Here is a 25,551-nt window from a genome sequence, read left to right on the forward strand (position 1 = left end):
CTCATTAGAGTCTTATTTTTATGCACATTTTAAATTCAAAATAAAAAGAAGAAAAAGATTTCTATCTTTAAGGCTTTCTTGCACCTAGGCTCAAGACACTTATTTTCCATGCTGTCCACAACTGTAAGATAGTACCCGATTGATAAAATTGCAGGGTGAGTCTGGAGGCTGTGCTGCACGGTTACTAACTTCTAAAAATATTCACTTGTAACTCATGGCTTCAAAAACTTGTTTGTGTGTGTTTTGTTGTGTGCTGGGACTTTTTCCCTCAGCAACAATTCTTACATTTTTCTTCCTAAATGGATGATACAGACCAATTTAGTTCATTCGGCTTAAAATGCTTAAATGAATATCCTTAACCCCCTGGATTTTGTCCTTTGTAGCCTTTAGGGACAGGGAGAGGATGACAAAGACCCTTCAGAGATCCAGCCTCTGGCCCTTTGGAAATCCCTGTTCATGTTAGATTGGTGACATTTTCTCCATAGCTCTCAGTGGACTTTGTTTCAGAGCTTTGGTAAATGTCCTGGTTTATCCATAGATTCTGCGCCTGTACTTGAAATTTGAACAGTCGTGGTGTTGCTGACAATTGCCACCTGAAATGTTGTTTTAAGACAGGAGATCCCAGTCCTGAACACCTCAGACTTGCTGAGTTAGATAAAGTCTAATAAAAGGAAAAATTATGGGCAAGTTTGCAGCCAAAATATATATTCCCAGCGTTTCAAAGGCCAAGCTAGTAAAGTCCAAGTTTTGCTTAAGTTCCCTGGGTGGTGCTTTAAGGTGATTGCTGTATTAGATGTGTTGCTCTTCTTGACTTCAAAAATCAATAGAATCAGGTCTATAGAACTGTCCAATATGCTAAGGATACAAAGATAGTAATTTGATTTTTTTTTTTTTTCTGGACAAGAACTTTTGCTTCTGTTAAGGAACAGAAGAACTGTTCAGGTGAGATTTGTAGTTCTTTCTCTTTCCTGATTTAATAGTGTCATCAGATTGTCACCCACAAATTGGGTCATTTGTGTAGCACATATCTGATCTCAGTCCAGGAAAATGCATCTTTCTAATTTGGTTTCCATATTTAAAATTTTGTTTTCTCCTAAAATGAGAACATTCACTAGGTTATTATAATAAAGATTTCAATTTGTTTTAATGAGACAGTGTGAATGGTTTTAAAACCTTAGAAAATTTGTTTTCTTCTATTTGTTGTTGCTAAAACAAAACACAAAAAAAGAACACTCCAACCCCCTCATTTTTTCTACTGCTGTCACTTTTTGACTTCATCTCATTTTCTAGACAGCTTGGATGTTATAAAGTAGCATATTTGCAGTTCATTGGTCTACAACATGAATACATCAACTAAAGAGCAGGCCAATATGACTTTTAATAGAGTTCCCATGGGCCCTGCCTCTCACTGAGCCCAAGCTTAGAAAACTTTCTTCTTTCTTGGAACTCTGTCAACAGAAACTTTCCCTGATGTTGACTTTGTGACTTAGAGTAGTTTCTAAGTGAACCTGAGTCTAATAAGTATGAGTATGTCATGCTTTTTCCACTCATGAAGTAGCTTGGCTTTTCTGATTAGGAAAACTTGGTGTGATGTCAAGTGAAGGTCTGGCACGTTTCCCAGCAGAGTGGCTTGAGAAGGACTGCAGGGGGATGCTGAACAGGCAAGGCACAGGCGTGACGCGCTCTCTTGCTCCCTGGGAAAGCTGGCAGCCCAGAGGACCAGGCAGCTACCTCTTGCAGGGTTATCTTCAACAGGAGTGAAATTCCTAGTTCAGCTTTAACCTCCTCTGCCTCTGTGGCCTCTCTGGCTGTGGAATGTGTGTGGTGTGTACACCATTAACAGCAGGGAGGGAAGGACTGTGCTCCAAGCCTGTGTGACTTGGACTGTTCAAGCACTGTGCTGGAAGCAGAAGCAGGTGTTGGAAAAACAATGAATTCGCTATCCAACATGCAGATGTACTTTGATGTGTGCTCCAACTGTGCCACAACATATTTTTCCATCTCTTTTCTGCTGTTTTGAGAATGCACTCCATTGCTAAATCACATAATGTAACCTTGGAGAAGAAAAATCCTTTGGGTTAAGGCATTAGAATAAGAGAATTAATCTGGTTTGAAAATCCTGTCCTTCTGAGGGTCTACTTTTGTCATTTACTTAGTTTAGAAGATGAATATGGCAAAATATATTATTTATTAAAGTTGATATAGGCACTAGGCTGTAGCTTCCTTTACTCACACATTCATACATTAAAATTAATAGAAGAGAAGCTTCTAGCAGTTTAAACAGAATTTGCCTATATGGCAGTAGGAGTAGGAGTCTTTCCTTATTTTTGTAAATTATTTAGCACTGATACAAATATTTTAAACCTCAAAACTGTGGATTGTCTTTTTTTTTTTTTTTTTGCTTGCTTGCTTGTTAGCATTTTAAACACAGTTGTAATTTCAAGTGCTATTGGTATTTCCTTGGAGAAGCCAGAATGTCTTTTCTTGCAGCATCATAAAGTCTATAATGGCTTTGAGTTTATTTTGCCAATACTCATTATGGTTGCTAATTGTTACTGCCAGAGAGGTAAAAACATAGGCACTATAATCAGTGTATTGGTGGGGTGAATTCTAGAGTTTTTGTGTAGGCACCAGTTTTTTTGGGTCTAGATTAAACAAAACCTGAGTAAAGTTATTAGAAATTGTGTTGATAAATATACAGATGTGTGCTGGTCTTGTACATGGAAGTTTGTGTCTGCCGTATGTTAATGAGAGTTATATTTGCCTCCTTTGCACTGAGGGAAGGTTAGAACTGTATTACAGTCCACCAGTGACTACTTCTGCTACAAGTGAAAGACTTGTTTGGGGATTCAGTTTTCTTTCTTTTGAACTTTTTCAGCCCTCCAATAATGTTTACCCACACCCAGTTTTCTTCCATGCCTTCATAGTATGAGACATCATGTTCTGCTTGAGAACATGGTAACAATGTGCTGCAAAGCCAGCATAGAAGTCTAAGGCTCAGCTGGTGAGTGTTCCTGAAACCAGATGACCTGTTCCATAGCCTTATGTCACAATTTAGGAGTTTGTCCTGTATTCTCTAAATGTAGATATAGATACCCACCTTTGTAGGTTAAATTCCTGGTGCTTATTTTTAAGTAGTGACACAAGATGAATTTAAAAAATTTTAAGTTATTGTCACAAATAGCAAGACAAGGCAATAACATAGCTTTTAGCTCTTAAGGTCTTTTCTCTGCCTTGGAGTGTCACAGATCAGGTGTGTGTCACACAGGGCACTGTAGTCAGATTGTGTTCGAACAGTAGTATGAGTTGATTTGGACAGGAGCTTCTAAACACATGGTGATTCATAGACCTCTGTTGCTTCCCTAAGACTCAGTGAAACTTCTCTGAATTCTGTCAAATGCCTACAGAGACCAGGTGGTGTGCAGGGTTCTTAGCCCTGCTTTCTAAACTGGCTGAAGGATAAAATGAAGTCTGCCACTGCAAACTGGCCTTAGACAGTGGTAAGAGCCAGTAGGAACCTACACAAGAGACAGCCTGTGATTCATGCTGCCCTTCCCATTGCTGCTACAGCTGCTTGTCAGAGGGGAAGGGTGGAAGTAACATAGGCCAGAGACACCTTGAGGTACAGCATGTAGAGAATCCCAAGCAGGCTGCAATAAACTTAATTTGGAAAGATTCAAAGGTTTTCATAAAAAAAGATGCAAAACAGATGAGTGGGGATAAAATAGTGTGGAATGGATAGAGAAGGTTTAGGCTCAAGACTCAGAATAGATTGTACATCCCATATGAATGCCAAGAGAATCTTTGTATCACTTTCACTGTAGTGGTTTAGGGAAAAAATAAACATTACTGGTTTCAATGAAACATTTTTTTACAACTTTAGGACTATTCTCAGTAGAGACCTAACTCAGTATGAACCAAGTTGCATATGTCAAACTTCCCACAGCAGGGAAAATATATTGTAACAGAGATATCCATGCCTTCTGTGCAGATCATCACACATCCCATATCCACAAATTAATGCAGGTACTGTTTCTTTGAAGTTACAAATGTATGTGGTGTTGCTCATGTGTTTATACAGTATTTATTGGGGGATGAAAGGCAGGACAATAAAGGAAAGCAGATGGATGAAGTTCTAAGATATTATTATGGCATTAATATCAAACTTCCTTGAGAAGACTTGTGTTTACCAAGTCCTGGTTTACTTTAGTGCCTGTCTTTTACAGAGTCTGTAATGTATGTAATTTCAGTCCAAGTGATACCTCTGTGATGCCATTTTAGATGTGAGCAAAGGCATGAACTTATAGTTCCAGAAGTAACCAGTCTGTTGGATGCAAGAGCTGACAGACAAAAACTCAGTTTTTGTAAATTCTTCTATCTCACTATAGTAACCCACATATCATTTAGTTGATGTATGCTGAAGATAGCCTGAATTTCTCTTCAATTTCAAGTGCCTGAATGATGAGAACTAAGTGCCTTTCAGGAATCATTCACATGGCTAAAGATACAGAATAGGAAGTTGCCTGATAAAACTCAGTAAGAGACACCTGACACGTGGGTTTGGTGGACTTGGAACACCTGACTATAACGCTCAATGATTTCAAGTCCAAAAATATTTTCAAATGCATTTAATTATTGTCTTTTTTACTAGCAAGTCAAAATACATATAGCTAATGTATGCATTTGAAACTCAATGCACCATTTAACTGACTGAACTAGTGTTGCATTTTTTATGCCCTTCATTGATTCTTTGTTTCACAGGGATTCACAGTGAGGAAAAAGTGTTTCAAATTAATCTTAACAAGAAAGTGGTTTTGGTTTGTCATCTTCCCTGTCTGGTGGAATACAGAAACAGTAATAAATTTAATACATCATATACGAAAGCCATGAATAACAGCAGCCTTTATTTTCAACTCCTTTATGTGACATTTCCAACAACATTACAGGGCCATGAGATTTTGCTGAATTTTTTTTATCACTCAGCTTCTTAGAAACACCCACTCCATGAGTTCTATGTTAAAATTATTTGAAGTATCAAGTAGAGTTAGTCCTTATCCAGAACTATGTTTTTGATAATAACTTGGGTTAAAGAATAATAAGGGATTTATGTTTTCAGAAAATCAGAAGGTGAAATGGTTTTCTAGCACTTTTGAAAACACAGTTTGGATTGAAGATGATCTTGACTGCAGCAGTGGCCTGAAGTAATAGTAGAGAGTTTGGTAATGACAGAGATAGCATGACACTGGAAGTTCTGCAGGAAAAAAAAACCCAAAACAAACAAACAAAAACCAACCACAAAAAAAAAAAAGAAAGAAAAAGAAAAAAAAAGTGAGAATAGTACTCAGTCATAAGCTTAAATATGGATCAGCAGCATCATAGTTCACTGACAGTCTTACGTGGTGGTGTACAAGCAACAATGGCATAGATTGTTACAATCAGAGAGATTCTTCCAACCTATCCACTGCTACTACAGCCTTTAGAGGAAGATTATGTCCAGTTTACAACAGCAAACATTAAAGATTTCAATAACAGAGAACTGTGAGACAAGCAACAGAGATTTAGAAAATATGACCTAAGATTCATTAAAATACCTTTTTCGTTCACTGAAGAGGAAACTCACACCAATATTGAAATGCATCTGAGGTGGAGAAGAAAAAGAAATTAACAAAATCCTTTTCATCCTGTATGGATGAATCATTTTCAAGGGTTGCTCTGGAATATAAACCTAAAGGTGGAAAATGGAGCGATGAGTTTAAGGGTTTAAAGCTTCTGCATATATAAGAGAAAAAACTGTCTGAGAGGATATCAAAGCATGGGAATGGTTTTCCTGAGGAAGTTTTGGTATTTTCATTACTGGATGTTTTCAAGAATGAATTAGACAGCAATTCTTGAAAAGGTTTAGGCTGTTTCTAACCTCTTTTCAGGACCAGTTGGCTTCAATAAGCTTTATGTGATTTGAATGCTATGTGTAATTTTGAATGTTGATATTAGCTACAATAGTTGAATTGTTGCTTTCTGTCTGCCCCAAACTAGCAGGGCATCTTCTGTGGTTCTCTCTTCTCTTTTTTTTTTTTTTTTTTTTTTGTCCCCATACACCTTTTTACACTTTACAAATACATTAAATGAAGAAGAAAAAAAAAATTGAAGGATTCAGTATGTAATGTGTTCTATTTCTTCAATATTTTGTCATAAATAGGATGAAATATCAAGGGCAAAAAGACTTTTCTTTGTAATCCTCTGACATTAGTCTTTCTTCTATTGTACCTGTGGTATCCAGTGATCCCATAGCCCTTGTGTGTATATTATTTTTCCAGCAGCTTGATTCAGGTCTCCAGCAACACTAACAGATTGAATAATGAGAGTATTGCATAGCAGCTGATAATGCTGTGGAAATTGTTTACAGGAGCTGGTGCAATACAATGCTTTTGTATATCCACTGTATCTTTTTATGTGGACTAATAGGCTTTCACAGCTGCTTTTTAGATGCATAGATCCATGACTGAGGATATCCATATATATCCATATATCTGCTCTTGGAAAAAGACCATATTTTGACAGAATTGTATGCAAATAACACGTCTTGTTTTTCCTTTCCTTCCCCTCACTTTTAGCTGGCTGTGAGGTGGTTGGAACACAACTGCCGCTACCAGTATCTGGATGAACTTCTCCAGTACGTCCGCTTTGGCCTTATGGATGTGGATACACTGCATACTGTAGCTCTTACTCATCCTCTTGTCCAAGCCAGTGAAACTGCGACAGCGCTCATTAATGAGGCTTTGGCTTACCACCAGAGCGTCTATGCACAGCCGGTTTGGCAAACTGCAAGGACAAAGCCTCGCTTCCAGTCAGACACTCTTTATATTATTGGTGGGAAGAAACGAGAAGTCTGTAAAGTGAAGGAATTGCGATACTTCAATCCAGTAGACCAAGAGAACGTTCATATCGCGGGGATCGCTAACTGGAGTGAGCTGGCGCCTATGCCTGTGGGGAGGAGCCACCACTGCGTTGCTGTCATGGGAGACTTTCTTTTTGTAGCTGGTGGAGAGGTAGAGCACTCCACAGGGCGCACGTGTGCCGTGAGGACTGTCTGTCGATATGATCCCCGCACTAACTCCTGGGCAGAGATAGCTCCGATGAAGAACTGCCGGGAACACTTTGTGCTGGGAGCCGTGGACGAGTACCTCTATGCCGTAGGGGGCAGAAACGAATTGCGTCAAGTGTTGCCCACAGTTGAACGCTACTGCCCCAAGAAGAACAAGTGGACCTTTGTACAGTCCTTTGATCGGTCGCTCTCATGCCATGCGGGATATGTGGTGGATGGTCTTCTTTGGATATCAGGTAGAAAACGTTTCACACAGTTTGAGGTACTAGCAAAATACCAAAATACTGTCTTAAATTAAAGTCATAAATCTTTGGTTTATATGTCATGATAACTTTTCTCTTCAGAGAGGACAAAGAACTGACGCTTCATTAGAAGTATAGGAGCATAATGTATCTTACACATTACGCTCGGTGTTTCAGAGCTGCTGATATCATATGTGCTATCTCCAGTTGCCATTCATAAATCACAGTGAACTGGAATGATAATGCACTTCTGGACAAATTTCCAATGATAAATTCTGTGTGCTTCCTAAAAACAAACAAAAAGAAGACATTGTTTCTGTAATATGATCTGGTACTTTTGACAGTAACAGGACCCAAGGGAATGGCCTGAAGTTGTGTCAGGGGAGGTTTAGGTTGGATATCAGGAAAAGGTTCACCCGCAGGTTGATTGGGCAGTGGAACAGGCTTCCCAGGGACGTGGTCATAACACCAGCCTGACAGAGTTGGAGAAGCATTTGGACAATGCTTTCAGGCACATGGTGTGGTTCCTGAGCCTGTGCAGAGCCTGGAGTTGGACTTTGATGATCCTTGTGGGTCCCTTCCAACTCAAGAGTATTCTATAATTCTATGATTCACTTATTCCTGATGATGAAATGGAAAATTAAGTGGTTGTTAGCTTGTGTTGTTCCAGGGCTTGAATGCAGATATATGATTTGCTCCCACTTGCACTCCAAGATGACTGTTTTTAGAAATCATCCATGGCTCTGTCCATATCAAATGTATAAGGCTGTCTGGATGTAATCGTAGCTTTACAGCACAGATAGATATAGATATAGATTATATAGACCCTATAATCCTAGAATAACTTGTCGTTTGCAACTGAGTCTTTAGTTGTTATGTTCCATTAATGGAGGTGGGAGGACTTAGTTTCCTCAGTCTTTGTAGTGGGTATTAGTTATTTTGGAATATGGCCAATGCTGTCTACAGAAGATTTGACAGAAAAATATTCTCCATTTACTAAGAAGTGTGACATGGAAGGTTATGTAGTTATAATATTTATTAAGGAAGCTAATGAGTAAATGAGGCCAGCCCTTGAGGTAAATGTTCAGTGATTGGCATCTTCACCGTAGATACCCTCTGGGGATTTTAATATGGTCTGGAATGCCTCTGGTGAGAAGATGGAATATGAATGGAAGATTAAGTTAGCTTCTTAGGCCTTTGCTGTACTTCTCACAGTGTGTAATTTAGGCTAGTGGATGTACCTTTCTGTCCCTATGGATTAGGCGCCTCGTGGGAATGGATTCCCAAGCATTGGCAGGGGAATTAGCAGGTATATATTTTAATATATATACGCTAAAGTCATGAATGATGACACTGGAATTAAAAGCAGGACAGAACACAGAACAACACCGAGATCCCTGCCTGGTACTTTGGGTTATTTTCTTTAGTGACCATTGTTTAGGGAGTCTTGTGGAGTTTGTGATGTGTGAATCCTGAGGTGAGACCCAGGTACAGTACAGGAATGGGATTTCTGTGTTAGGCTGCCAGCTGGGTATATTCAGGGCATTATCCTATTTATTCACTATTTATCCTATTATATTATCCTATTATTATCCTATTTATTCACTATTCACTGCTTTTCCTATTTTATTAGCCGAGAGGCATGTGTGTCTGCAGTGGGCACGGCACTTCAAATACACGATGTTACTACTGCAGAGTCTTGATTGCTGGTTTTTGTTTTTTTTTTCCTGTTTTATGGTTTATATTTGTCAGTATTTGTGAAGAATAGGACCTTTTTAAAAATGGTGTTAAGCATTCTCACATAAAATCGTTGAATGTGCACGAGAAGTCCATCAGTATGGTCTTTCCTCCAGTAAATGAGAAAAGTATTATTTTTTGTCTTAATTTCATTAAAAAAATACTCCATACAACAAAAGAAAACAGTCAAAACTCAAGAAAGTACTTGATAGCAATTTTTAAGTCAAACATGGGGCTGGTTGAAGACTTAAATCTTTCCAGATTTCCTAGGAAATGGGAAATTATTCTGAGGTTTAACTCGTGCTTAGTTATGTAGGTGAAATCCATGTATGCCTGTGTGTTTTAAATTCCACTTGTGTTTAGAAAATGATGCAGTATGATATTGTGTTCAAGGATATGCCTCTAATAGAGCTGTAGAATCAGTGGAAGAGGTAAGTGGAAGCCTACTGGATGAATTTTTTAAAACTGGGAAAACAACAACAAATATTTCCTTGATATTGTTCCATTTATATTTGAAAATGCTGCTAACAGTGGAATAAGGTAGCCACGGCTTCTTAGTTGTATTTTGGTAGGTTTTGAGAAAATGTTTAGAAGTTTTGAGTTGCTCAATTATGTCAGGTTATTATGAAGTACGAGAGTGTACTTTCTGTGCCACGCTTCAGTAGATATGATCTGGATTTTGTACTCTCACACTGAAACCTGGTTGTCTATTGAATAGAGTTATTTTAAAAAGAAAAGTGGCTGGAGATATAATAACTATAGCTAGTGTTCTATTATTAATTAATAGCTTAGGACTGGAATGTAGCTTGTGGTACACGTACATTCAGGGGCAGGGGAATAGTACAGAGAAATGTTTTATTGTATCGTAGTCACTGCTGGAAAATCCACTGTTCATTATTGAATATACAATGTTAACATAAAAGTGATTAGTAATGCAGGAGGGAACCTAATTTTGAAGTATGTGGCCTAAAATTAAGTAATTAAAAAATTAGTCTGAGTTAGAAATGTTTCTGAGCTGTATCCCTGCTGCTTTTTCTGGGAAATACAGGTCATCCGCAAAGAGCTCTCAAAGTCAGTCTGCTACTACCAGCTGGCAAGGAAACCGTGGAAATGTGCCCAGTTTTTTAGTGAGGAAATAAATTAAATAGTGATAATATAAGTCTCTAGCCCTTCTATTTGTGGAGAGCATCATCAAAGCTTGATCTGCACACTGACCGTTTACTTACTCAGTGCCTCTGCTACAGCCCCGTGCCCTCTTAAAGGCTTTGCTGATCAAAACCTAAGTAGAGTTAAGGGATTTCTATTATTATTTGGATTCATTTCCAGCTTTGCTTTGCTGCTCCTTTGGGACAAATATGACAAGGATTCAAAAATAATAGATAGTAAAATAATAGATAGTAAAATCGTGACAAAGGCAGCAGGTAAGGAAAATGGACAGAACAAACTGCTGTATGACTTTACACACTGGCAATAACAGGTGTTCATCTGGTGTTCAGGTGACAGAGGGACTCCTAAGCTGCTATCCTCTCTTTGGGGTTTTTAACCTGACAGAAGCAGATTAAAAAAGGGAGCCTTTTGCACACTGGAACTAGTAGTTTCTCTGTTCAGCACAAGTGGGTTCAGCCCTTGGGTTTTCTGAGCTCCATATTTTTATATTTATGTCATTATTTATTGTTTTCCCCCCACAGTGCTCATTTTATTTTCTTATTTAAAGAAAAACAAACATGAGAATTTATTAAAATAATGTGGTAGTTTTGACTAGGCTAGAGCTAATTTTCCTCATAGCAGCTAGCCTGGGCGATGTTTTGGATGTGTGCTGGAAACAGTCCTGGTAACACAGGGATGTTGTTGTTATTGCTGAGCAGTGCTTCTACAGAGTGAAGGTGTTTTTTACTTCTCACCACACCCTACCAGTGAGGAGGCTGGGGATGGGCAAGGGTTTGGGAGGGGACACAGCCAGGACAGCTGACCCCTGCTGACTGAAGGGATATTCCAGATCATGTGGTGTCATGCTCAGCATATAAAGCTGGGGAAAAAGGAGGAAATGAGGGGGTATTCACAGTGCTGATGTTTGACTTCCCAAATCACCATTATGCTTAATGGATCCCTGCTCTCCTGGAGATGGCTGAACACCTGCCTGCTCATAGGGGACAGTGAATTAAGTCCATGTTTTGCTTTGCTTGTGTGTGTGGCTTTTGCTTTAACTGTTAAACTCTCTTTATCTCAACCCACGAATTTTCTCAGTTTTACTTTTCCACTTCTCTTCCTCATCCCATGCTGAGGGAGTGAACGAGTGGCTGTGTGAGGCTGAGTTGCTGACTGAGGTTAAACCACAACAAATAAGTTCTCTGTACTGACATTGCAATGGGCAGATGGTTTGGAAATTTTATAGAAAGGTGATTCTTCCGGGCTCCAGTTAACATCTGATGGCATGACCAATTTCATAAACAAATTGCATGCCACAGTGCTTGAAAAGTGAAGTATTTCAGTGAAAGAAAAACAAAGTACACTAAACACTTTGGAGTTCAACATGACTAACAATCACTATCTATAAAAGCGGGGAAATATTTTCCATAAGAGCAAGGACTTGAACTGTGCCCATTTCCCAGCATCCTCTGTGGAGTGCACATGCAAATCTGGAGACCTGCTTTTCTATCCATGTTAACCTTCCTCCATTGCTATAGGTCTAGTGCCCCTGGGGACATCGAGGGGCAGGGAACCTCTGCTGGCATTCCAGCTCTGGGCCATTCCTGCACCGGCATCTTGGGATAATGACACTTCCCCTTGCCTTAGGTGCTCCAGAGATTAGCACATGAAAAATGCTGTTTAAAACAAAGTGTTACACTGGTGTTTTGCAGAGGCTTGACTTGTCTGACCTTAAGTGTGTCAGCTAAAATAACATCTTGACATCCACATAGAAACTCAGCTTGGGGGAAGTGGGTAAACAAGGCATCCCTGTACTGTTGCTTTGTACTTAATATAGGGAGTAAATACTTTTTTTTTCAAAATTCAAGATTAATACTTTTAGTTTTTAAACTGTCGTCTTTTTCCCTAATGGTAGAGATTTTGACTGAGGGAATGATGGTGATAACATATCTTGAAGAATTATTCGGAGTTTGCAAGTGATTTGGGATGAAAAGTATGACCTTACTATCAATGTGCTGCCATGAAGTAAAGAATTTTTTTATCAGCAAATGTCTATAAAATTATTTTATGAAAAATAGATCTAGAATAATAGGACTTTACAGAATTTATCCAAATTAAGTTTTACAGTGTGGCTGGTACAGATTTACTGGGAATGGGAGGTTAACAAGTGCATAAAAATTGCCTTAGTGGCCCAGTCTTAGTCTCTATATGTTCCATATATGTACAGACTTCATTTTTACTGTATATGAATGCCTGATCTCACACCTCAGTCTTTAATGACATTGATTCTCCTTAGATTGAATGTAAACATTGAGCTTTAATGATTTAAACAAACCTGGGGTTTGTGCCCCTCTTGTTTGTGGCTCGATTGGATCTGGAGTCAAAGAGCTGCTGTCGGCCTCTTCCAGGGGATTCCTTGCCTTGGGAGAGTATGCTCCAGCTCAGCTGTCCTCACTGCACCTGGGCTGGCTGCAGTATAAAGCAGTAGCTTTGCATGTTGAGGAAGGAGTATCTTGTGTTTAACACACAGACACCTAAGAGAGGAGAGATTTCTGTTTTAAAAGAGCAGAGCACCTTAGGTTACATGTCGTGGGTTTCTATATATTCCCTGGGTTTGCTTGGAAAGAGCACACATGGGAGCTCTTTGCCAACATGAAGTTTTACACGTCTCCCAGTGAACTCGGATTCCTGCACACAGCCTAGCGCTTGGGGACTGTGGAGAGAGTTGTGATATTTTCTGGGGGATTTGGATTGGATTTGATTTCTCAAGTCATATGGGGGCCTTGCTAGGCCACGTTATAAATGTGGCTCATAAGTTGTCATTTAGGAAAATGTTGAATCTACTGCCTCCTACCCTTCTCCTTTTAGAAGTGTGTCTTGAAGGTGTTTCTCAATGCAGTTTGTGGAGTGTTGGGGGGGACTGTAATAACGCAAAATGTTTATCAAGTGTGGGAAAGGGATGGGCGAGGTGTGTTCTGGAATCCTTGAGCAAAATTTCCCCATGCAGAGGGGCACTGTTTCATGAGTTGAGAATTTACAGGTCTTGGAAGGCTTAAAAAGCAACATTTACAGTCTGCAAGGGAGTGAGGGACAGTTGTGGCAGTGTAAAAACATTGTGAGCCCATGGGCTGGGTGATGGCCTTTCCCATTAGGGTGTGCTACTGTCTGTAAGAGCAAGAAAGACAGTCTTGTCCTGAGGGTGCTCCTTGCCTCCCAGGAACTGGAGTCCTCAAAGCAAGCTGCAAATGTTAAAGGGGTGTAATCATCACCATTTATAAAAACAGGAAATGCTGACCAAAGTGTAAATTTTCTGTCATTTAACCAGATAGACTTTTTTTTTTTCCCTCTTTCTCTAACTGTTGGGTTACTACCACATTAGCTGTTATTGCTTGACATCAAATTTAATAGCATAGTTTGTATTTTTAACTACTTTCTCTTGTTATGATGCCTCTCTATCCTCTTCTTTCCTCATAGAAAACAAGACAGAGAAGTTTAAGAAACTCTCTCAGAATTACCCCATTGCTTTTCTGAGAAAGTATGTATTTTTAGTACCATTTAAACTCTTTTTCCCCTTCTTTTCTTATTTTTAAGAGGCATATTGCTGCTCTTTCGCCCTTTCCCAGCTGTCTGTAGTATTAAAAAAAAAAAAAAATAGTTCAAGAGGACATTGCAGACTTGTTAAATCTGAATTTTGGCAGAAAAATTTAAACTTTTGCTATAGCACTTCAAAGTTAGAAGGAACTAGAGTTTGAAAATTGATGCAGATATAAGATGGCATATTTAATGACAGATGTATCTATAGAAACCTGTTAAGATGCAGATTATCCCCCTGGGGAGGGGAGATCAAAACTGCCAATCTATAAAATATACTTGTTAGGGAGAGGCATGGAATCTATCTCTGCGAGCACTTTGATTGCAGGGGACAGTGTAGCAGCATGTGGCATCATAACCTAAGAGCAGACAAATCAGCTTGATGACTTTCAAAGCCAAGAATACTGCTGGAGGCAAGGGTACTCCAGTCTAGAAGAAATTAAAACATATAGAGACTGTTATTAATTCCAGATCTATTTTTGTGTAGTCAAATCTGTATGCAAATCCTTAGCATCTCATTTTGGCAGATTAATCTAAAAGTGAAGAGCGGTATGTGAAGGGAATGTAATGATAAAACACCAGAGATGAGCAATATTGCAGGGGAAGAGATGTAAGCTGTGTACTTGATGTGAGGGGCCCTTTGTGAAGAGAAGGAAATAATTTTGCTTATTTGCTTATTTTATTACATTAAACACAGAGGAAACAACACTCTTCTTTCTCTTCTTCCTTCACATCTTTCCCCCCAGATTAAGGTGTCCTTTCAGAATGGAAATGTACCACCCAGCACTTTGTGTTTCAAATGTGTCTCCTGTAGTTTAACATTCTGAAGTTATTAATCCAAATAATTACAATTTTTGATGTCTCATTTTAGACATTGTGTTGGGAGTGAAAATAACTGTATGTAAAAAAAAAAAAAATCAAATTACGAAACACATATTAGAAAATATTGTTTTGTCTGTGTGGCTGATGACCACTAGGAATGTGAAGGCTGCACAGTGTAGAGACAAGTAACAGATTGTGAGATCAGACACAGGAGCAGTCTTTGCCTTCCAATGTCTGTTCTTGTGTGTGCACTTCATATGGGCTGTGATGGGCAGGGTGTGGTGTAGCGTGATGGAAACAGTTTGGAGAGACTACATCTCATCCCAGCTATCTCTTAGCCTGTGAGCATCTCTGAGCTGGGAGTTTGGGCTGCTGTCCTTCTGTAGGTGCCCAGTACAGGCTGGTGCTTGCAGGGGTGCACCCAAGTAACAGCAGCATTTCTCCTTGCTGCTGCAGTTGAAGAAAAGACCCTAAAAATAGATACATCTGTAGTTTCTGCTATCGATTCCTGGCCCCACTCAAGTTTTTTGGAGTAAGCAGAGGGTATTTCTTTATGAGCAAGTAGCTCAGCCCAGTAGGAGCAGATCAGCAGGTAAAACCTTGGCACCAAGTTCTCTATGTTTACTCCATAACCCTTCACATTGTTTTGATTTGTATTAGGTTTGTTCTGGTCCTCCGGCTCAAATGTTCCCAGTACTCAGATGGCACAAAGCCAAAAGACCTGTTATTATTTTACACTCTTATGCTGCCATTAGGAACTGGAACATGGTTGGTGCACATCTGGAGTAACGCTTCTGGTTTAACTTGAATGCACACCAGTCCCAACCTACAGCCTAAAATGTCTTGGGGGAGATGGAAGAGTTGCTTCAATATCAAAATATGGCTCTGAACCAAAATGCTGCCCTCAGCCAAGCTGGAGGCTGGCAAAATGAGGATTCCCCAGCACAGAGCTTGGGGATAAAAGGGAAAAAAACAATACAGCAACCTTAGTGGGACTGGGCCATAGCTCAGCCAGGGGGAATGTGAGTCACTGTGCTGCTGTCCTGGCTGAAGCAGGATATGCCCTCACAGAAAGGGAAGTGTCAACAAAATGAAATGTAATAAGATAAAAATACTTCACCTTATTGCTGTGGTATGTGTGGTACTACTATTGGTCCGTGCCATTAAAACTATAATATAAATAGTTTGTCTGTCAGTGTGAGTGTCACTGGTGTGTGGCCACTGCCATGCCCTAGTTCTGCCCAGACTTCGTGGCAGGATGAAGGTGAGGTGCAGCTTGCAGGTGTTATTTCTGATTCCATCTTCCCATGGGCCCAGTGTTGTGACAGGGGGGGACTGGGAACTGTGGCAGTGCTTCAGTGACACCATGTCCCCAGAAGTCTTGAGCACATTCAATAACATGTTTGCACAAGTAAGATTACAGACCGAAGAAGTTTTCCATGTTTACTTAGTGAAATTTGCCATTTAAAACAAAACAAGATGAGGATGATTGGGCATTAAATGTCTCTTTAATGTGTTGAGGTAAATACCTGGTTTGCAGCATCTACTTGGGTCAGACTCTATTCCGAGCTTTTCTGAGGTACTTTACACCATGCTTTGCTGATCACTATTGAAAAGTAAATGGTAGGGAGTCTGGTAACTGTGGAGGAACCACTAAGTTTACCTCTAAATGACAAGATGTTCTCTCTATAACACAAACTAAGTACAGAATTTCTTTCAAATGTGTAGATAAGCACAGTTGTGCAGGCTTGAACTGGGCTCTCTAACTGGTAGTGTATCCTCTCTGGTAAGGCAGAGCTTCTCTCTGACCTCTTCCTTCTCATTGATGCAAGCCCACCTCCTTTTTTAAACCATGCCACACACTGAATGTTCCTTGAAACAGGAATGGGGTTTGTCTTTGTGTCTTGATGAAGGCTGAATGCACAGTTATGTATAAACAGATTAATTTTTAACTCATTTTTGGCCCACAGAATTAGCTTTACAAAGGAAGTGTATGGGGGGTGTTTATTGATACTGTTCTCTGTTTCTGTATGTTTGACAAATGGGGCTGCGTTTTCCCTTTCCTTTAACCAGATTAAGAAGTGCAGTGGAATGTAAGCAAAAGTGGTGGTATGTAATGTAATTATTATCTGCAAATGAACTCTAGAATTGGTTATTTCTCTGTACCTGATCTTGGTCCTGTCTTCGCTTATATGAAAAAATGTAACCTGTATAAACTCTTTTATAGGAGGAGTAACAAATACTGCACAATACCAAAATAGACTCATGGTCTATGATCCTAAGCAGGTGAGTATCTGTGTTATATATGTTTTGTTTTGCTTCAAACAGATCTCTTGGCAAATACATACAAAGATTTTGTAAGGCTAAAAGCACTGACCATTTGAATTAGTGGTGTTTTAAATTCACTTTGTACTGATGTGTGAGTTTAACAGGTAATGGAGACCCTGAAATACAGAAATGTGCTTTAAATCCCCTGTATTTATCAGTATTTCTTCTGCTTGGTGTTTTTTTGGTTTGGTTTGGTTTGGTTTGGTTTGGTTTGGTTTGGTTTGGTTTGGTTTGGTTTGGTTTGGTTTGGTTTGGTTTGGGTTTTTTTTGTTTGGTTGGTTTTTTGTTTTTTTTGGGGGGGGGGGTTTTGTAATCCAGCAGCCCTGGACAATATATACCCAAAGTCAGTGTCCCAAAACCGCTCCTTGTCATTGGCATTTCTGTTTTGAATTGCATATATGGGCCTTTTTGTTTCCTGAATACTTTGAGAACTGTACTACCTTGCTGTGACTTACTCTGCTGACTGCAAGGGTGCCTATCATTTCATTACCTAAGCACCTAAAATATCTTTTAGGGATTATTTCATACATTATGTATGTGTTTTGATTAGGTTAGCACGGCTCAGTAACCATTTCAGAGGGTTAGGGCATGGTTGTGCCCTCTTGCTTGTATTAGGAATTAAAAGTCCTAAGCTTGCAATCAGAGTTGCATAGCCTGATTTACACACACGTGGAAGAGTATTGACTTTTCTGATTGTAGGATAGGGGCTTTGATTGCTGTATTTGGAACAAAATTGTGCCAGGAGATACTTCTGTGTGGTTCCCACTGACTTTTTAAAGTATAGCACGTACAGGGTCTGAAGCAGAAAGCAGGAGGTGACACACCTGCACCTTCTGGAGGTGCAGTTTCATCATTGACTGCAAATGCTGGCTGTCCCAAATCCAAGTAGCAATTACAGGCAGAAATCTTGCTTGTAAGGGAGACACGTATTTGGATACCATTTCTCTATTGTGTACCTTTCACTCGGATTCTTCACTCGCTGGTGTAAAAGTTGCACCCCAGAATACTGGTGCTGGGGCTGCCTCAGTGTACCGTGCTGACAGCGAGGAACCCAGCCTGGCACGTGAAGAGTTACAGAGGAATTGTGCACTTGCATTCTTCAAACGACGTCTGCTTCGTGTTTGTACACACAAGCTCTTTTTAAAAATTCTGCTGGCATATTGTTTACGGTGGGTACTGGAAACCATCACATCTGCTTGCATCTCGCACGGAATCTCAATAGCTCTATCACGGAGCCCCAGCGCCTGCTCCTGCGCGAGGCCTTTGTGGCGAGTCGATAATGCCTGCCATCTGCCACCGAGCACACAGCTACCTGCCAACAAGCCGGCTGGGCTGACCTCTGCTTCCCCACCACTGATTAGTATTCACACACCGGCTTATTAGAAATGACCCTGCCAGTCCCCTCTGTTTCGCTGCCTTTGCAGTGCTTTGAGGCTCACCTGGCAGGCACTGCAGTGGAGGAAGCTAAAGATATAATCAGGGGATGCAGGCAGGCTTTGCAAAGCAGATGGTGTCTATAGTCTGGTGTTAAGAGACTGGACTACTAATGCAAACATTAATGCCTAATATTCAACTATAACACGTTGAAATGTATAGCTATATATTGTGGAGGTTAAAAGGCAGAAGGCTTAGAGGCGCTGGAGTTGCTGCACCTGTATCACAAAAAGATTCCTCACAGATTTTTAACTTCCTTCACTTAAATTAAACTTATCTGTTGCCGGATTGCTTGATCTGGTAGGCATAGCAGGAGCAATTGTTTTCTCAGGTATAAAATACTCTGCTTTAATTCCTTGTCTTCCATGTCTTCCTGCCTCTCCTCTAAACAGGTAAAATTCTTCAATATCGTTAATGAGTAAGAAAAAATACGCAAAAGGTTGTAACTTTGTAAGTTGCCACAAATAAAGGGTTGACATTAAACCAAATGAATCATTTGAGAAGATTCTTTAGGAAATTATTTTTCCTGTTGCTTTATTCCCCAAGGATAAGATCAAATAAGCTTCTGAATAACGAAAGGCAGAAGAATCTCTCTTCTCTCATAACAGAGCTCATTGGTACAGATAATTTTAGCACTGTATACAAAGGAGACATTTAATAGCCTGGTTTAAGGAGAATTTGCTACTGAGTTATAAAGAAAAAAAAAAGACTTTTGAAATCTGATGAACTAGACAAAAAAAATAGAGCAATAAATGCCATTAAATGAATGAACTTCAATGTGAGAACTGTAAATCATGTGTTGAAAGTCCACTATCCTTATTCAGTGTTACAACCAACACATATGTCTAGCATATGAACAGAACCAGTATATGCACTTGTGATTCCTGGCCAGGGGCAAGAAGAAGCCAATACCGTGCTACTGTTCACTGCACTGCCACTATAGGTGTGTCTTTGAGCAGTGCTTAGACAAGCTCTCTCTCTTTCCAGAATAAGTGGTTAAGCCGTAGCCCGATGCTGCAGAGGAGAGTGTATCACTCCATGGCCGCTGTCCAAAGGAAGCTGTACGTGTTAGGTGGGAACGACCTCGACTACAACAATGATCGGATCCTGGTCCGTCACATAGACTCCTACAGCATAGATGCCGACCAGTGGACCCGTTGCAGCTTCAACATGCTGACAGGTGAGCGTTGTACAAAACTCACGACTGTTGAACTGAAACATCTTTTCCCTTTAGATGCCTTTAGTATGTGGAACCCCTTGACTTTGCTACAAATGCTTCCAATCTGTTAACCAAGAAGACTTTTCTTTTTTTTTTTTTCTTTTTTACAGGTCTGGCATTCAGTGGTCTACAAAACCTTTGTTTTAGCAAATTGTACATTAAATTTTGAAGAATGTGCAGATAAATTTCATTTAATTAAGCAGTCAAAATAATTTGTCGTAATATTACCAATACTGTTTTTTAATTCTCCAAAAGCTTGCCTGTGGTATTGGTTTAGCTCCCTGTTTTGAGTGTACAAGAGACTAATCTGTCTTTACCATATAACATCATTTTGTAGTGGTTTCTGCTGGCATTATAGGGCAAAGCTTTCACTGAAATATGTTAACTCTTGCTTATTTCTAAACAGTATCTTCTTAATAAATTGTGCAAAAGGACATGTCCTTGTTGGAATTCCATCAAGTCATAAATGAATTGAGCACTTAGTTAACAACAGGATCTGTAAAGTTCTTCTTAACTTATTAGGAAGAACTGTTACAGCTGCAACTTCCAAAGCACTGCAGCTCACTGTCCCTGCCACCCAGTCCACCAAAGTTCACCTTCATCTGATACAATTCCCAGATGTAGTATCCCCTTGAATCCTAGGGAGAGACATAGAATCAGAGAATGATTTGGGTTGGAAGGCACCTTAAAGATCATCTAGTTCCAACCCTCTGCCAAGGGCAGAGACACCTCCAACTAGACCCAGGTTGTTCAAAGCCCCATCTAACCTTGAGCACTTCCTGGGACTGGACATCCACAACTTCTCTGGGAACTCTCACCACCCTCATAGCAAAGACTTTCTTCCTAATAACTAATCTAAACCTTCTCACTTCCAGCTTGAAGCCAATCCCTCTTGTAGTGTCACTATATGCCCTTTTAAAAAGTCCCTCTTCAGCGTTCTGTAGGCTCTGTGCTGGTAGTGGAAGGCTACAATTAGGTCACACTGAAACATTCTCTTCTTCAGGCTGAAAAGACCCCAATTCTCTCAGCCTTTCATCCTAGGAGAGGTGCTCCATCTTTGTAATCAACTTGGTGGCCTTCTCTGTACTTGCTCCAACAGGTCATTATCTTTCCTGTAGTGAGGTCCCCAGAGCTGGACACAGCACTCCAGATGGGGTCTTGCCAGAGTGGAGTAGAGGGGCAGAAATCACTTCCCTGAACCTGCTGGCCATGCTTCCAGACAGGCATGTGACACATTCTCAGTGTACAACAGTAGGGTTGCTTGGTTTCCAAGTCAGGCCATCAGAGTACTTGATGGACACTAGAGAGAGAGGCATAGATTAAAAAGGAATTACACATGGTCAAACAGAACTAGGTTTTCATGTGTCTTTTGCTTACTACTTAATTACTTTATTATGTGGAGGAACCAACAGCCTTTGAGAAGGATGTCGTCTGATTTGCAACTGCAAAACCCTGGCACTGCAGGCACCCTCCTCATTCTGGAGCTGACCCTGTGTCACTAAATGCTGTGAGGCAGCCTTCCCTCCACTGCATCCAGGTTCCTTCCAGAACCGGTGCCTCAAGAAGCTAGCTAAGCCTTTCTTTCTGTCAGTACAACTGGCACTAAATGTGCCTGGTGAACTGTGTAGTGCAGATTTTTCTAAGACCGTTTCTCCCTCAAAACTTCCAGACTTGTTGGGAGACAGTTGCTATGGGGATGAACTTGTGCAGCAGCTCCTGTGATTTTCACCATACTTGTGCCTGGAGGAGGAGCGGGGCTGAGCAGGTGTGGGCAGCACGTGAGGGGCACTTGGTGCTCTCAGCCTCTGTGGCTGTTTGGTTGTTCATGTCTGATGGAGGCTGAGGGGCAGGTGGGGACCATGCCTTCACCTGTGACACACGTGAGGAGGGAGCAGATGGTCTCCTGTACAGCCACATTAATGCTCACCTGGGCAGCACCAGGCAGGGCACCTGCAGAGAGCAAGGAACCGCCCCCATGCCTCACCTTCACTCCAACATATTGGGAATTCTGAAGCAGTCAAGCTACTGCTGGGAGTGTTTGCATTCCATTACAGAACTCCAGCACTCGGTGTTAAAAGGGTTAATTAAACACTGAAAGTGGTTTCTATTTCCTTCTTTGCTTTAGGTCAAAATGAGTCTGGAGTTGCTGTCCACAATGGTAGAATATATTTAGTTGGTGGCTATTCGATTTGGACAAATGAGCCTTTGGCATGTATCCAGGTGAGCGATTTAGGTTTCTTTTTAAAGTCTTTTCCAGTAATTTTGCAAGTATAAGTTTTGCATAGATTTTATTAAAAAAGGAAAGTACATGTGAAGTGGAGAGATTAAGGATATTTCTTATGCAGCCACTGAACCTGCATAAACAGAGAGGAAATACTGTAGATATTAAACGTATTTCCAGATGAGCCAGTAGATGCAATTCCTCTAAGATATTCCAGTAAACCAGGGTTGAATTGTCTTTCCTTTGGCAAGGTCTGGATAAAATAATGTGTATATATTCGCAGGTTACACAATCAAGTTCAGAATTAAAGGGTTGCAGAAACGGATGATGTGGCTAAGAATTTTTCAGCCTATATTGGGATTTTTCTTTTCATTCCAAGTTGTGTTTCTGAAGGACAGCCAGAGTTAACGAGTTGTTCAGTGACCAAGTGTAGCCAGCCTGCAACCTGCCCTACTGCTTACTACTTTAAAGCTTCAGTGGAAGTTTTTTGATCCCTGCTCTAGGCAATAGGTTGTCCAGCAAACCCTTGCACTCTCCCATCTTTTATAAAAGCAGCTCACCCACAAATCCATGACTTTAGGGTATTTTGGTACAGAAATTAGGAATTCTTATCTTTCTACATGTCTCTGAGTGAAGTAGTTCTGCATCACAGCCTCTGCTTTGTGACTAGCTGGGCAGTTAAAGACAGAAACTCTTGTTTATACCTCAGTTGCTGCACTTCTGCTGATAAACAACATTTTTATTAGCTTCCAGCTTTTTGGATTTTAGAATTTCACCTCCAAACTGTCCCATAAGACAAGAAGTTAAGCTTAGCATAAGAAGGGAGTATATCAGGTTGCCAAGCTGCTGGTCTTATATTAAACATTTAGTAGCATGAATTTGTAAAGATTAAGATAATGCAAGACAAATAGTTAAAAACATGTAACATACCAAAAATTTATTGGAGAAAGTTATTCAGGCTGGCTTGGATATTGCTGACATATAATGCTTAGATGGAGTAATAGCACAATATAGAGGTAGCAGCTGTGCTCCACTGGTGGGCTCATTTATAGTCAACAGGTACTTTGCACTATTGCACCTGGGTTTAAATACGGCTTAGTGACAAGCAGAAATAATCCTGGGATCTTGCTTTCTTAAATGGACATTTGTCCATATCCCCAGACTGGTCGTGAACTGGCAGCCTGCCTGACACAGTCCCCACATAAAAGGGAAAAGAAATATAATGAGTGATTTGGCAGAGCTGTGTGTGCTGTCCCTCCTCAGCTGTTGGCAGTGTGCCTGGCTTTAACCAGCAAAACTAGCCCTTTTATCTTCCAATTGAGGAAAACGAGGTTGCTCTCTCCTTTGGAAGAAAAAATTCCACTTTTTTGAAATACCTTTACTTACTTTAAGTCAGTCATTTATTTGACAGTCCCATCTTCCATAGAACTTCTGTGCCTCCTAACCTTGGAGCTGACAAACAACTTGTGCTCTGTGCTAACAGAAGCCCTTCTGTGCAGAGTCACCCACTCGTACGGCTGCACATTCTCCTGCTGGGAAGCAGGATCCAGTGTCATTGTTTGCTTCCGAGTGCCTGAGCACTCAGGTTTTGGGTTGGGTGATGAAAACAGCAAATGGATCAGCAGATCCACAAATAATCTAAAAATTATTGGAAACTACCTTTCCACTGGGATTAATAGCAAATACATGAGGTGGGTGCCAGAAAATTTGTTTCAGCTTTCTTCTGTGATCCCAAAAATATTTTGTATGCTTTGCTATGCAGGTGCTGGATGTTAGCAAGGAGGGGAAGGAAGAGGTATTCTATGGGCCTACACTCCCCTTCGCTTCCAATGGAATAGCAGCCTGCTTTCTTCCAGCTCCTTATTTCACATGCCCCAATCTTCAGACTCTGCAAGTGCCTCACCACAGGATCGGCACAATGTGACGCATTCCTTGCGCTTCACAGAATCGAAAGTGGAGGGGGAAAACATCAAACCCTGTGTATAGAAGGGTTTCTCTGGGTCAGTGAGAAGAATCAATCCACTTGGGCTGCTGCTTTACCATCACACATTTGTCTTAAAGTTGGATCACAACAGGCAGGCAGGAAGTTACAAAGCCTGTGTGCAGTTTCTCTCCTCGGCCTCAGACGTGGAAGCAGATACATGAGAGCGTTATGCATTTCTGCTGGTGACTACTTGCTATGTGTCTTCTTCATTTCCTTATGCAACCTCGTCAGGCATTGTGGATGCTCTCAGTTCTTCCTGGGCTGCTGCTCTTTGGAGTCTGCACAGTCAGTTGTTCACCAGTGGCGCTTTCAAAGACAATAAAAAAGCTCTGTTTATGTTGACAAAGATGATATAATACTGTGCTAATTATGCAACTTACTCAATACCTTTGGCAAAAAGAATAACAAATGTGTTGACTTCCAATTCTGAACTCCATCGTTTACAGTTTCTCATTTAATAATACTTCATTTGAAATTTAAATACTTCAAAACAGATTAAAACAAAAATAAGAAACAAACAAGCCCTATAGGATATGAGGAACAGATAAAAATTGTCTCAGCTGAAAGGCAGAGAAAATGAAGCCTCATGGATAAACTCAAGTCTGAACTGAATGTGTTTGTCTGAGAATCTAAAGATTGTTTGGGATGTCATTTACCAAGGTCTACTACCAAATAAATGTTACCTTCTGTCATATGATCAATTCTTCCTGACAGCTGCAGTCTTTTAATGCTGGAGATCAGCCTCTTTACTGTATAATTAAAATGTGCCATTTACTTAATATTTTTAATATCCAGTTTGCAAGGGGTCACCACATTTACAATTATCAATGAGCAGTCTCATTTTGTCCAACATATGGTCCCACAAATCACTGGTCTCCAGAGGCTAAACAGGTGTAGAACAATGTCAATATTTATTTATTTATTCTTTCAGTTTATATAGTGTGTCTGCATTCCACTCTCCAGGCATATGCCAGCTCACAGCAAATACTCTAACCTGGTATATTTTGACTTGGCTTGGCTACTGCAGCCCCTATCTCTTATCTCTGTGTTTTATTTACATATTGAACAAAAATGTCAATGTTTGTAAATATTAACCAAGCATGTAATTAAATCTTTCTCTATTTCTGATTTATGGATACTCTGCACTTCTCTGCCTTACCTACTGATCAGCTCCCTGCCACTGTGCTGCCTGAGCAGACCTATCAAATTCCTGCTGATGCTCCTGCTAATGCCATGTGTGGAATAAGCTACAGCAATAGCCCATGCCTGCTGGACAGGAACAGGTTTGACTTTGTCCAGTGAGCAGTGCTTTCTAATCAGAACTGTCTTTTAACTTTTAAGGGTGTGATTACAGGGAGGTAACTTTATTATCATTTCTGTCTCCTGCTGGGCAGTGTACTGGTGGAACATCACCTTTCCTTTTCCTTTTTAGAATGTTTTATGGTTGGGTTTTTGGTTGGTTTTTTTTTTACTTTTTTTTTCTGCTGAGCCTTCTCACTTTGGTTGTCTTGAGCAGAGCTGCAGTCTTTGCCTGGCACACCAATTCAAGTTGCCAACACCATCCCCCTTTGTGCTCCAAGCACACCTATATCTAGGCAGGACTTCTCTCTGTGCTGTGTGGGAGCTGGATAGGCTACACATCAAGACATATTTTAATTTCTTATTTGAATTTGTTTGATCTCCTGAAAATCTGCATGCAAGGGGCAGCTCTCTGAACAGTCCATT

At 40.3% G+C, this 25,551-nt stretch overlaps 1 protein-coding gene across 5 annotated transcripts in view; it reads left to right on the plus strand.

Moving 5' to 3' along the window:
- The window catches only part of KLHL32 (kelch like family member 32), a 122,078-nt gene extending 97,561 nt beyond the window's left edge, over window positions 1-24,517 (plus strand). For all 5 annotated transcript variants that reach the window (XM_058836876.1, XM_058836879.1, XM_058836878.1 and 2 more), the window contains 5 exons: window positions 6,612-7,338; window positions 16,868-16,926; window positions 19,390-19,582; window positions 21,747-21,841; window positions 23,605-24,517. In XM_058836876.1, the coding sequence (XP_058692859.1) occupies window positions 6,612-7,338; window positions 16,868-16,926; window positions 19,390-19,582; window positions 21,747-21,841; window positions 23,605-23,766 (1,236 nt within the window). In that variant the 3' untranslated portion in view covers window positions 23,767-24,517. The remainder of the gene's footprint in view (window positions 1-6,611; window positions 7,339-16,867; window positions 16,927-19,389; window positions 19,583-21,746; window positions 21,842-23,604) is intronic.
- Window positions 24,518-25,551: the final 1,034 nt, after the last annotated feature.

The sequence above is a fragment of the Poecile atricapillus genome, chromosome 3 (assembly GCF_030490865.1).
Source record: "Poecile atricapillus isolate bPoeAtr1 chromosome 3, bPoeAtr1.hap1, whole genome shotgun sequence".
Taxonomy (NCBI): domain Eukaryota; kingdom Metazoa; phylum Chordata; class Aves; order Passeriformes; family Paridae; genus Poecile; species Poecile atricapillus.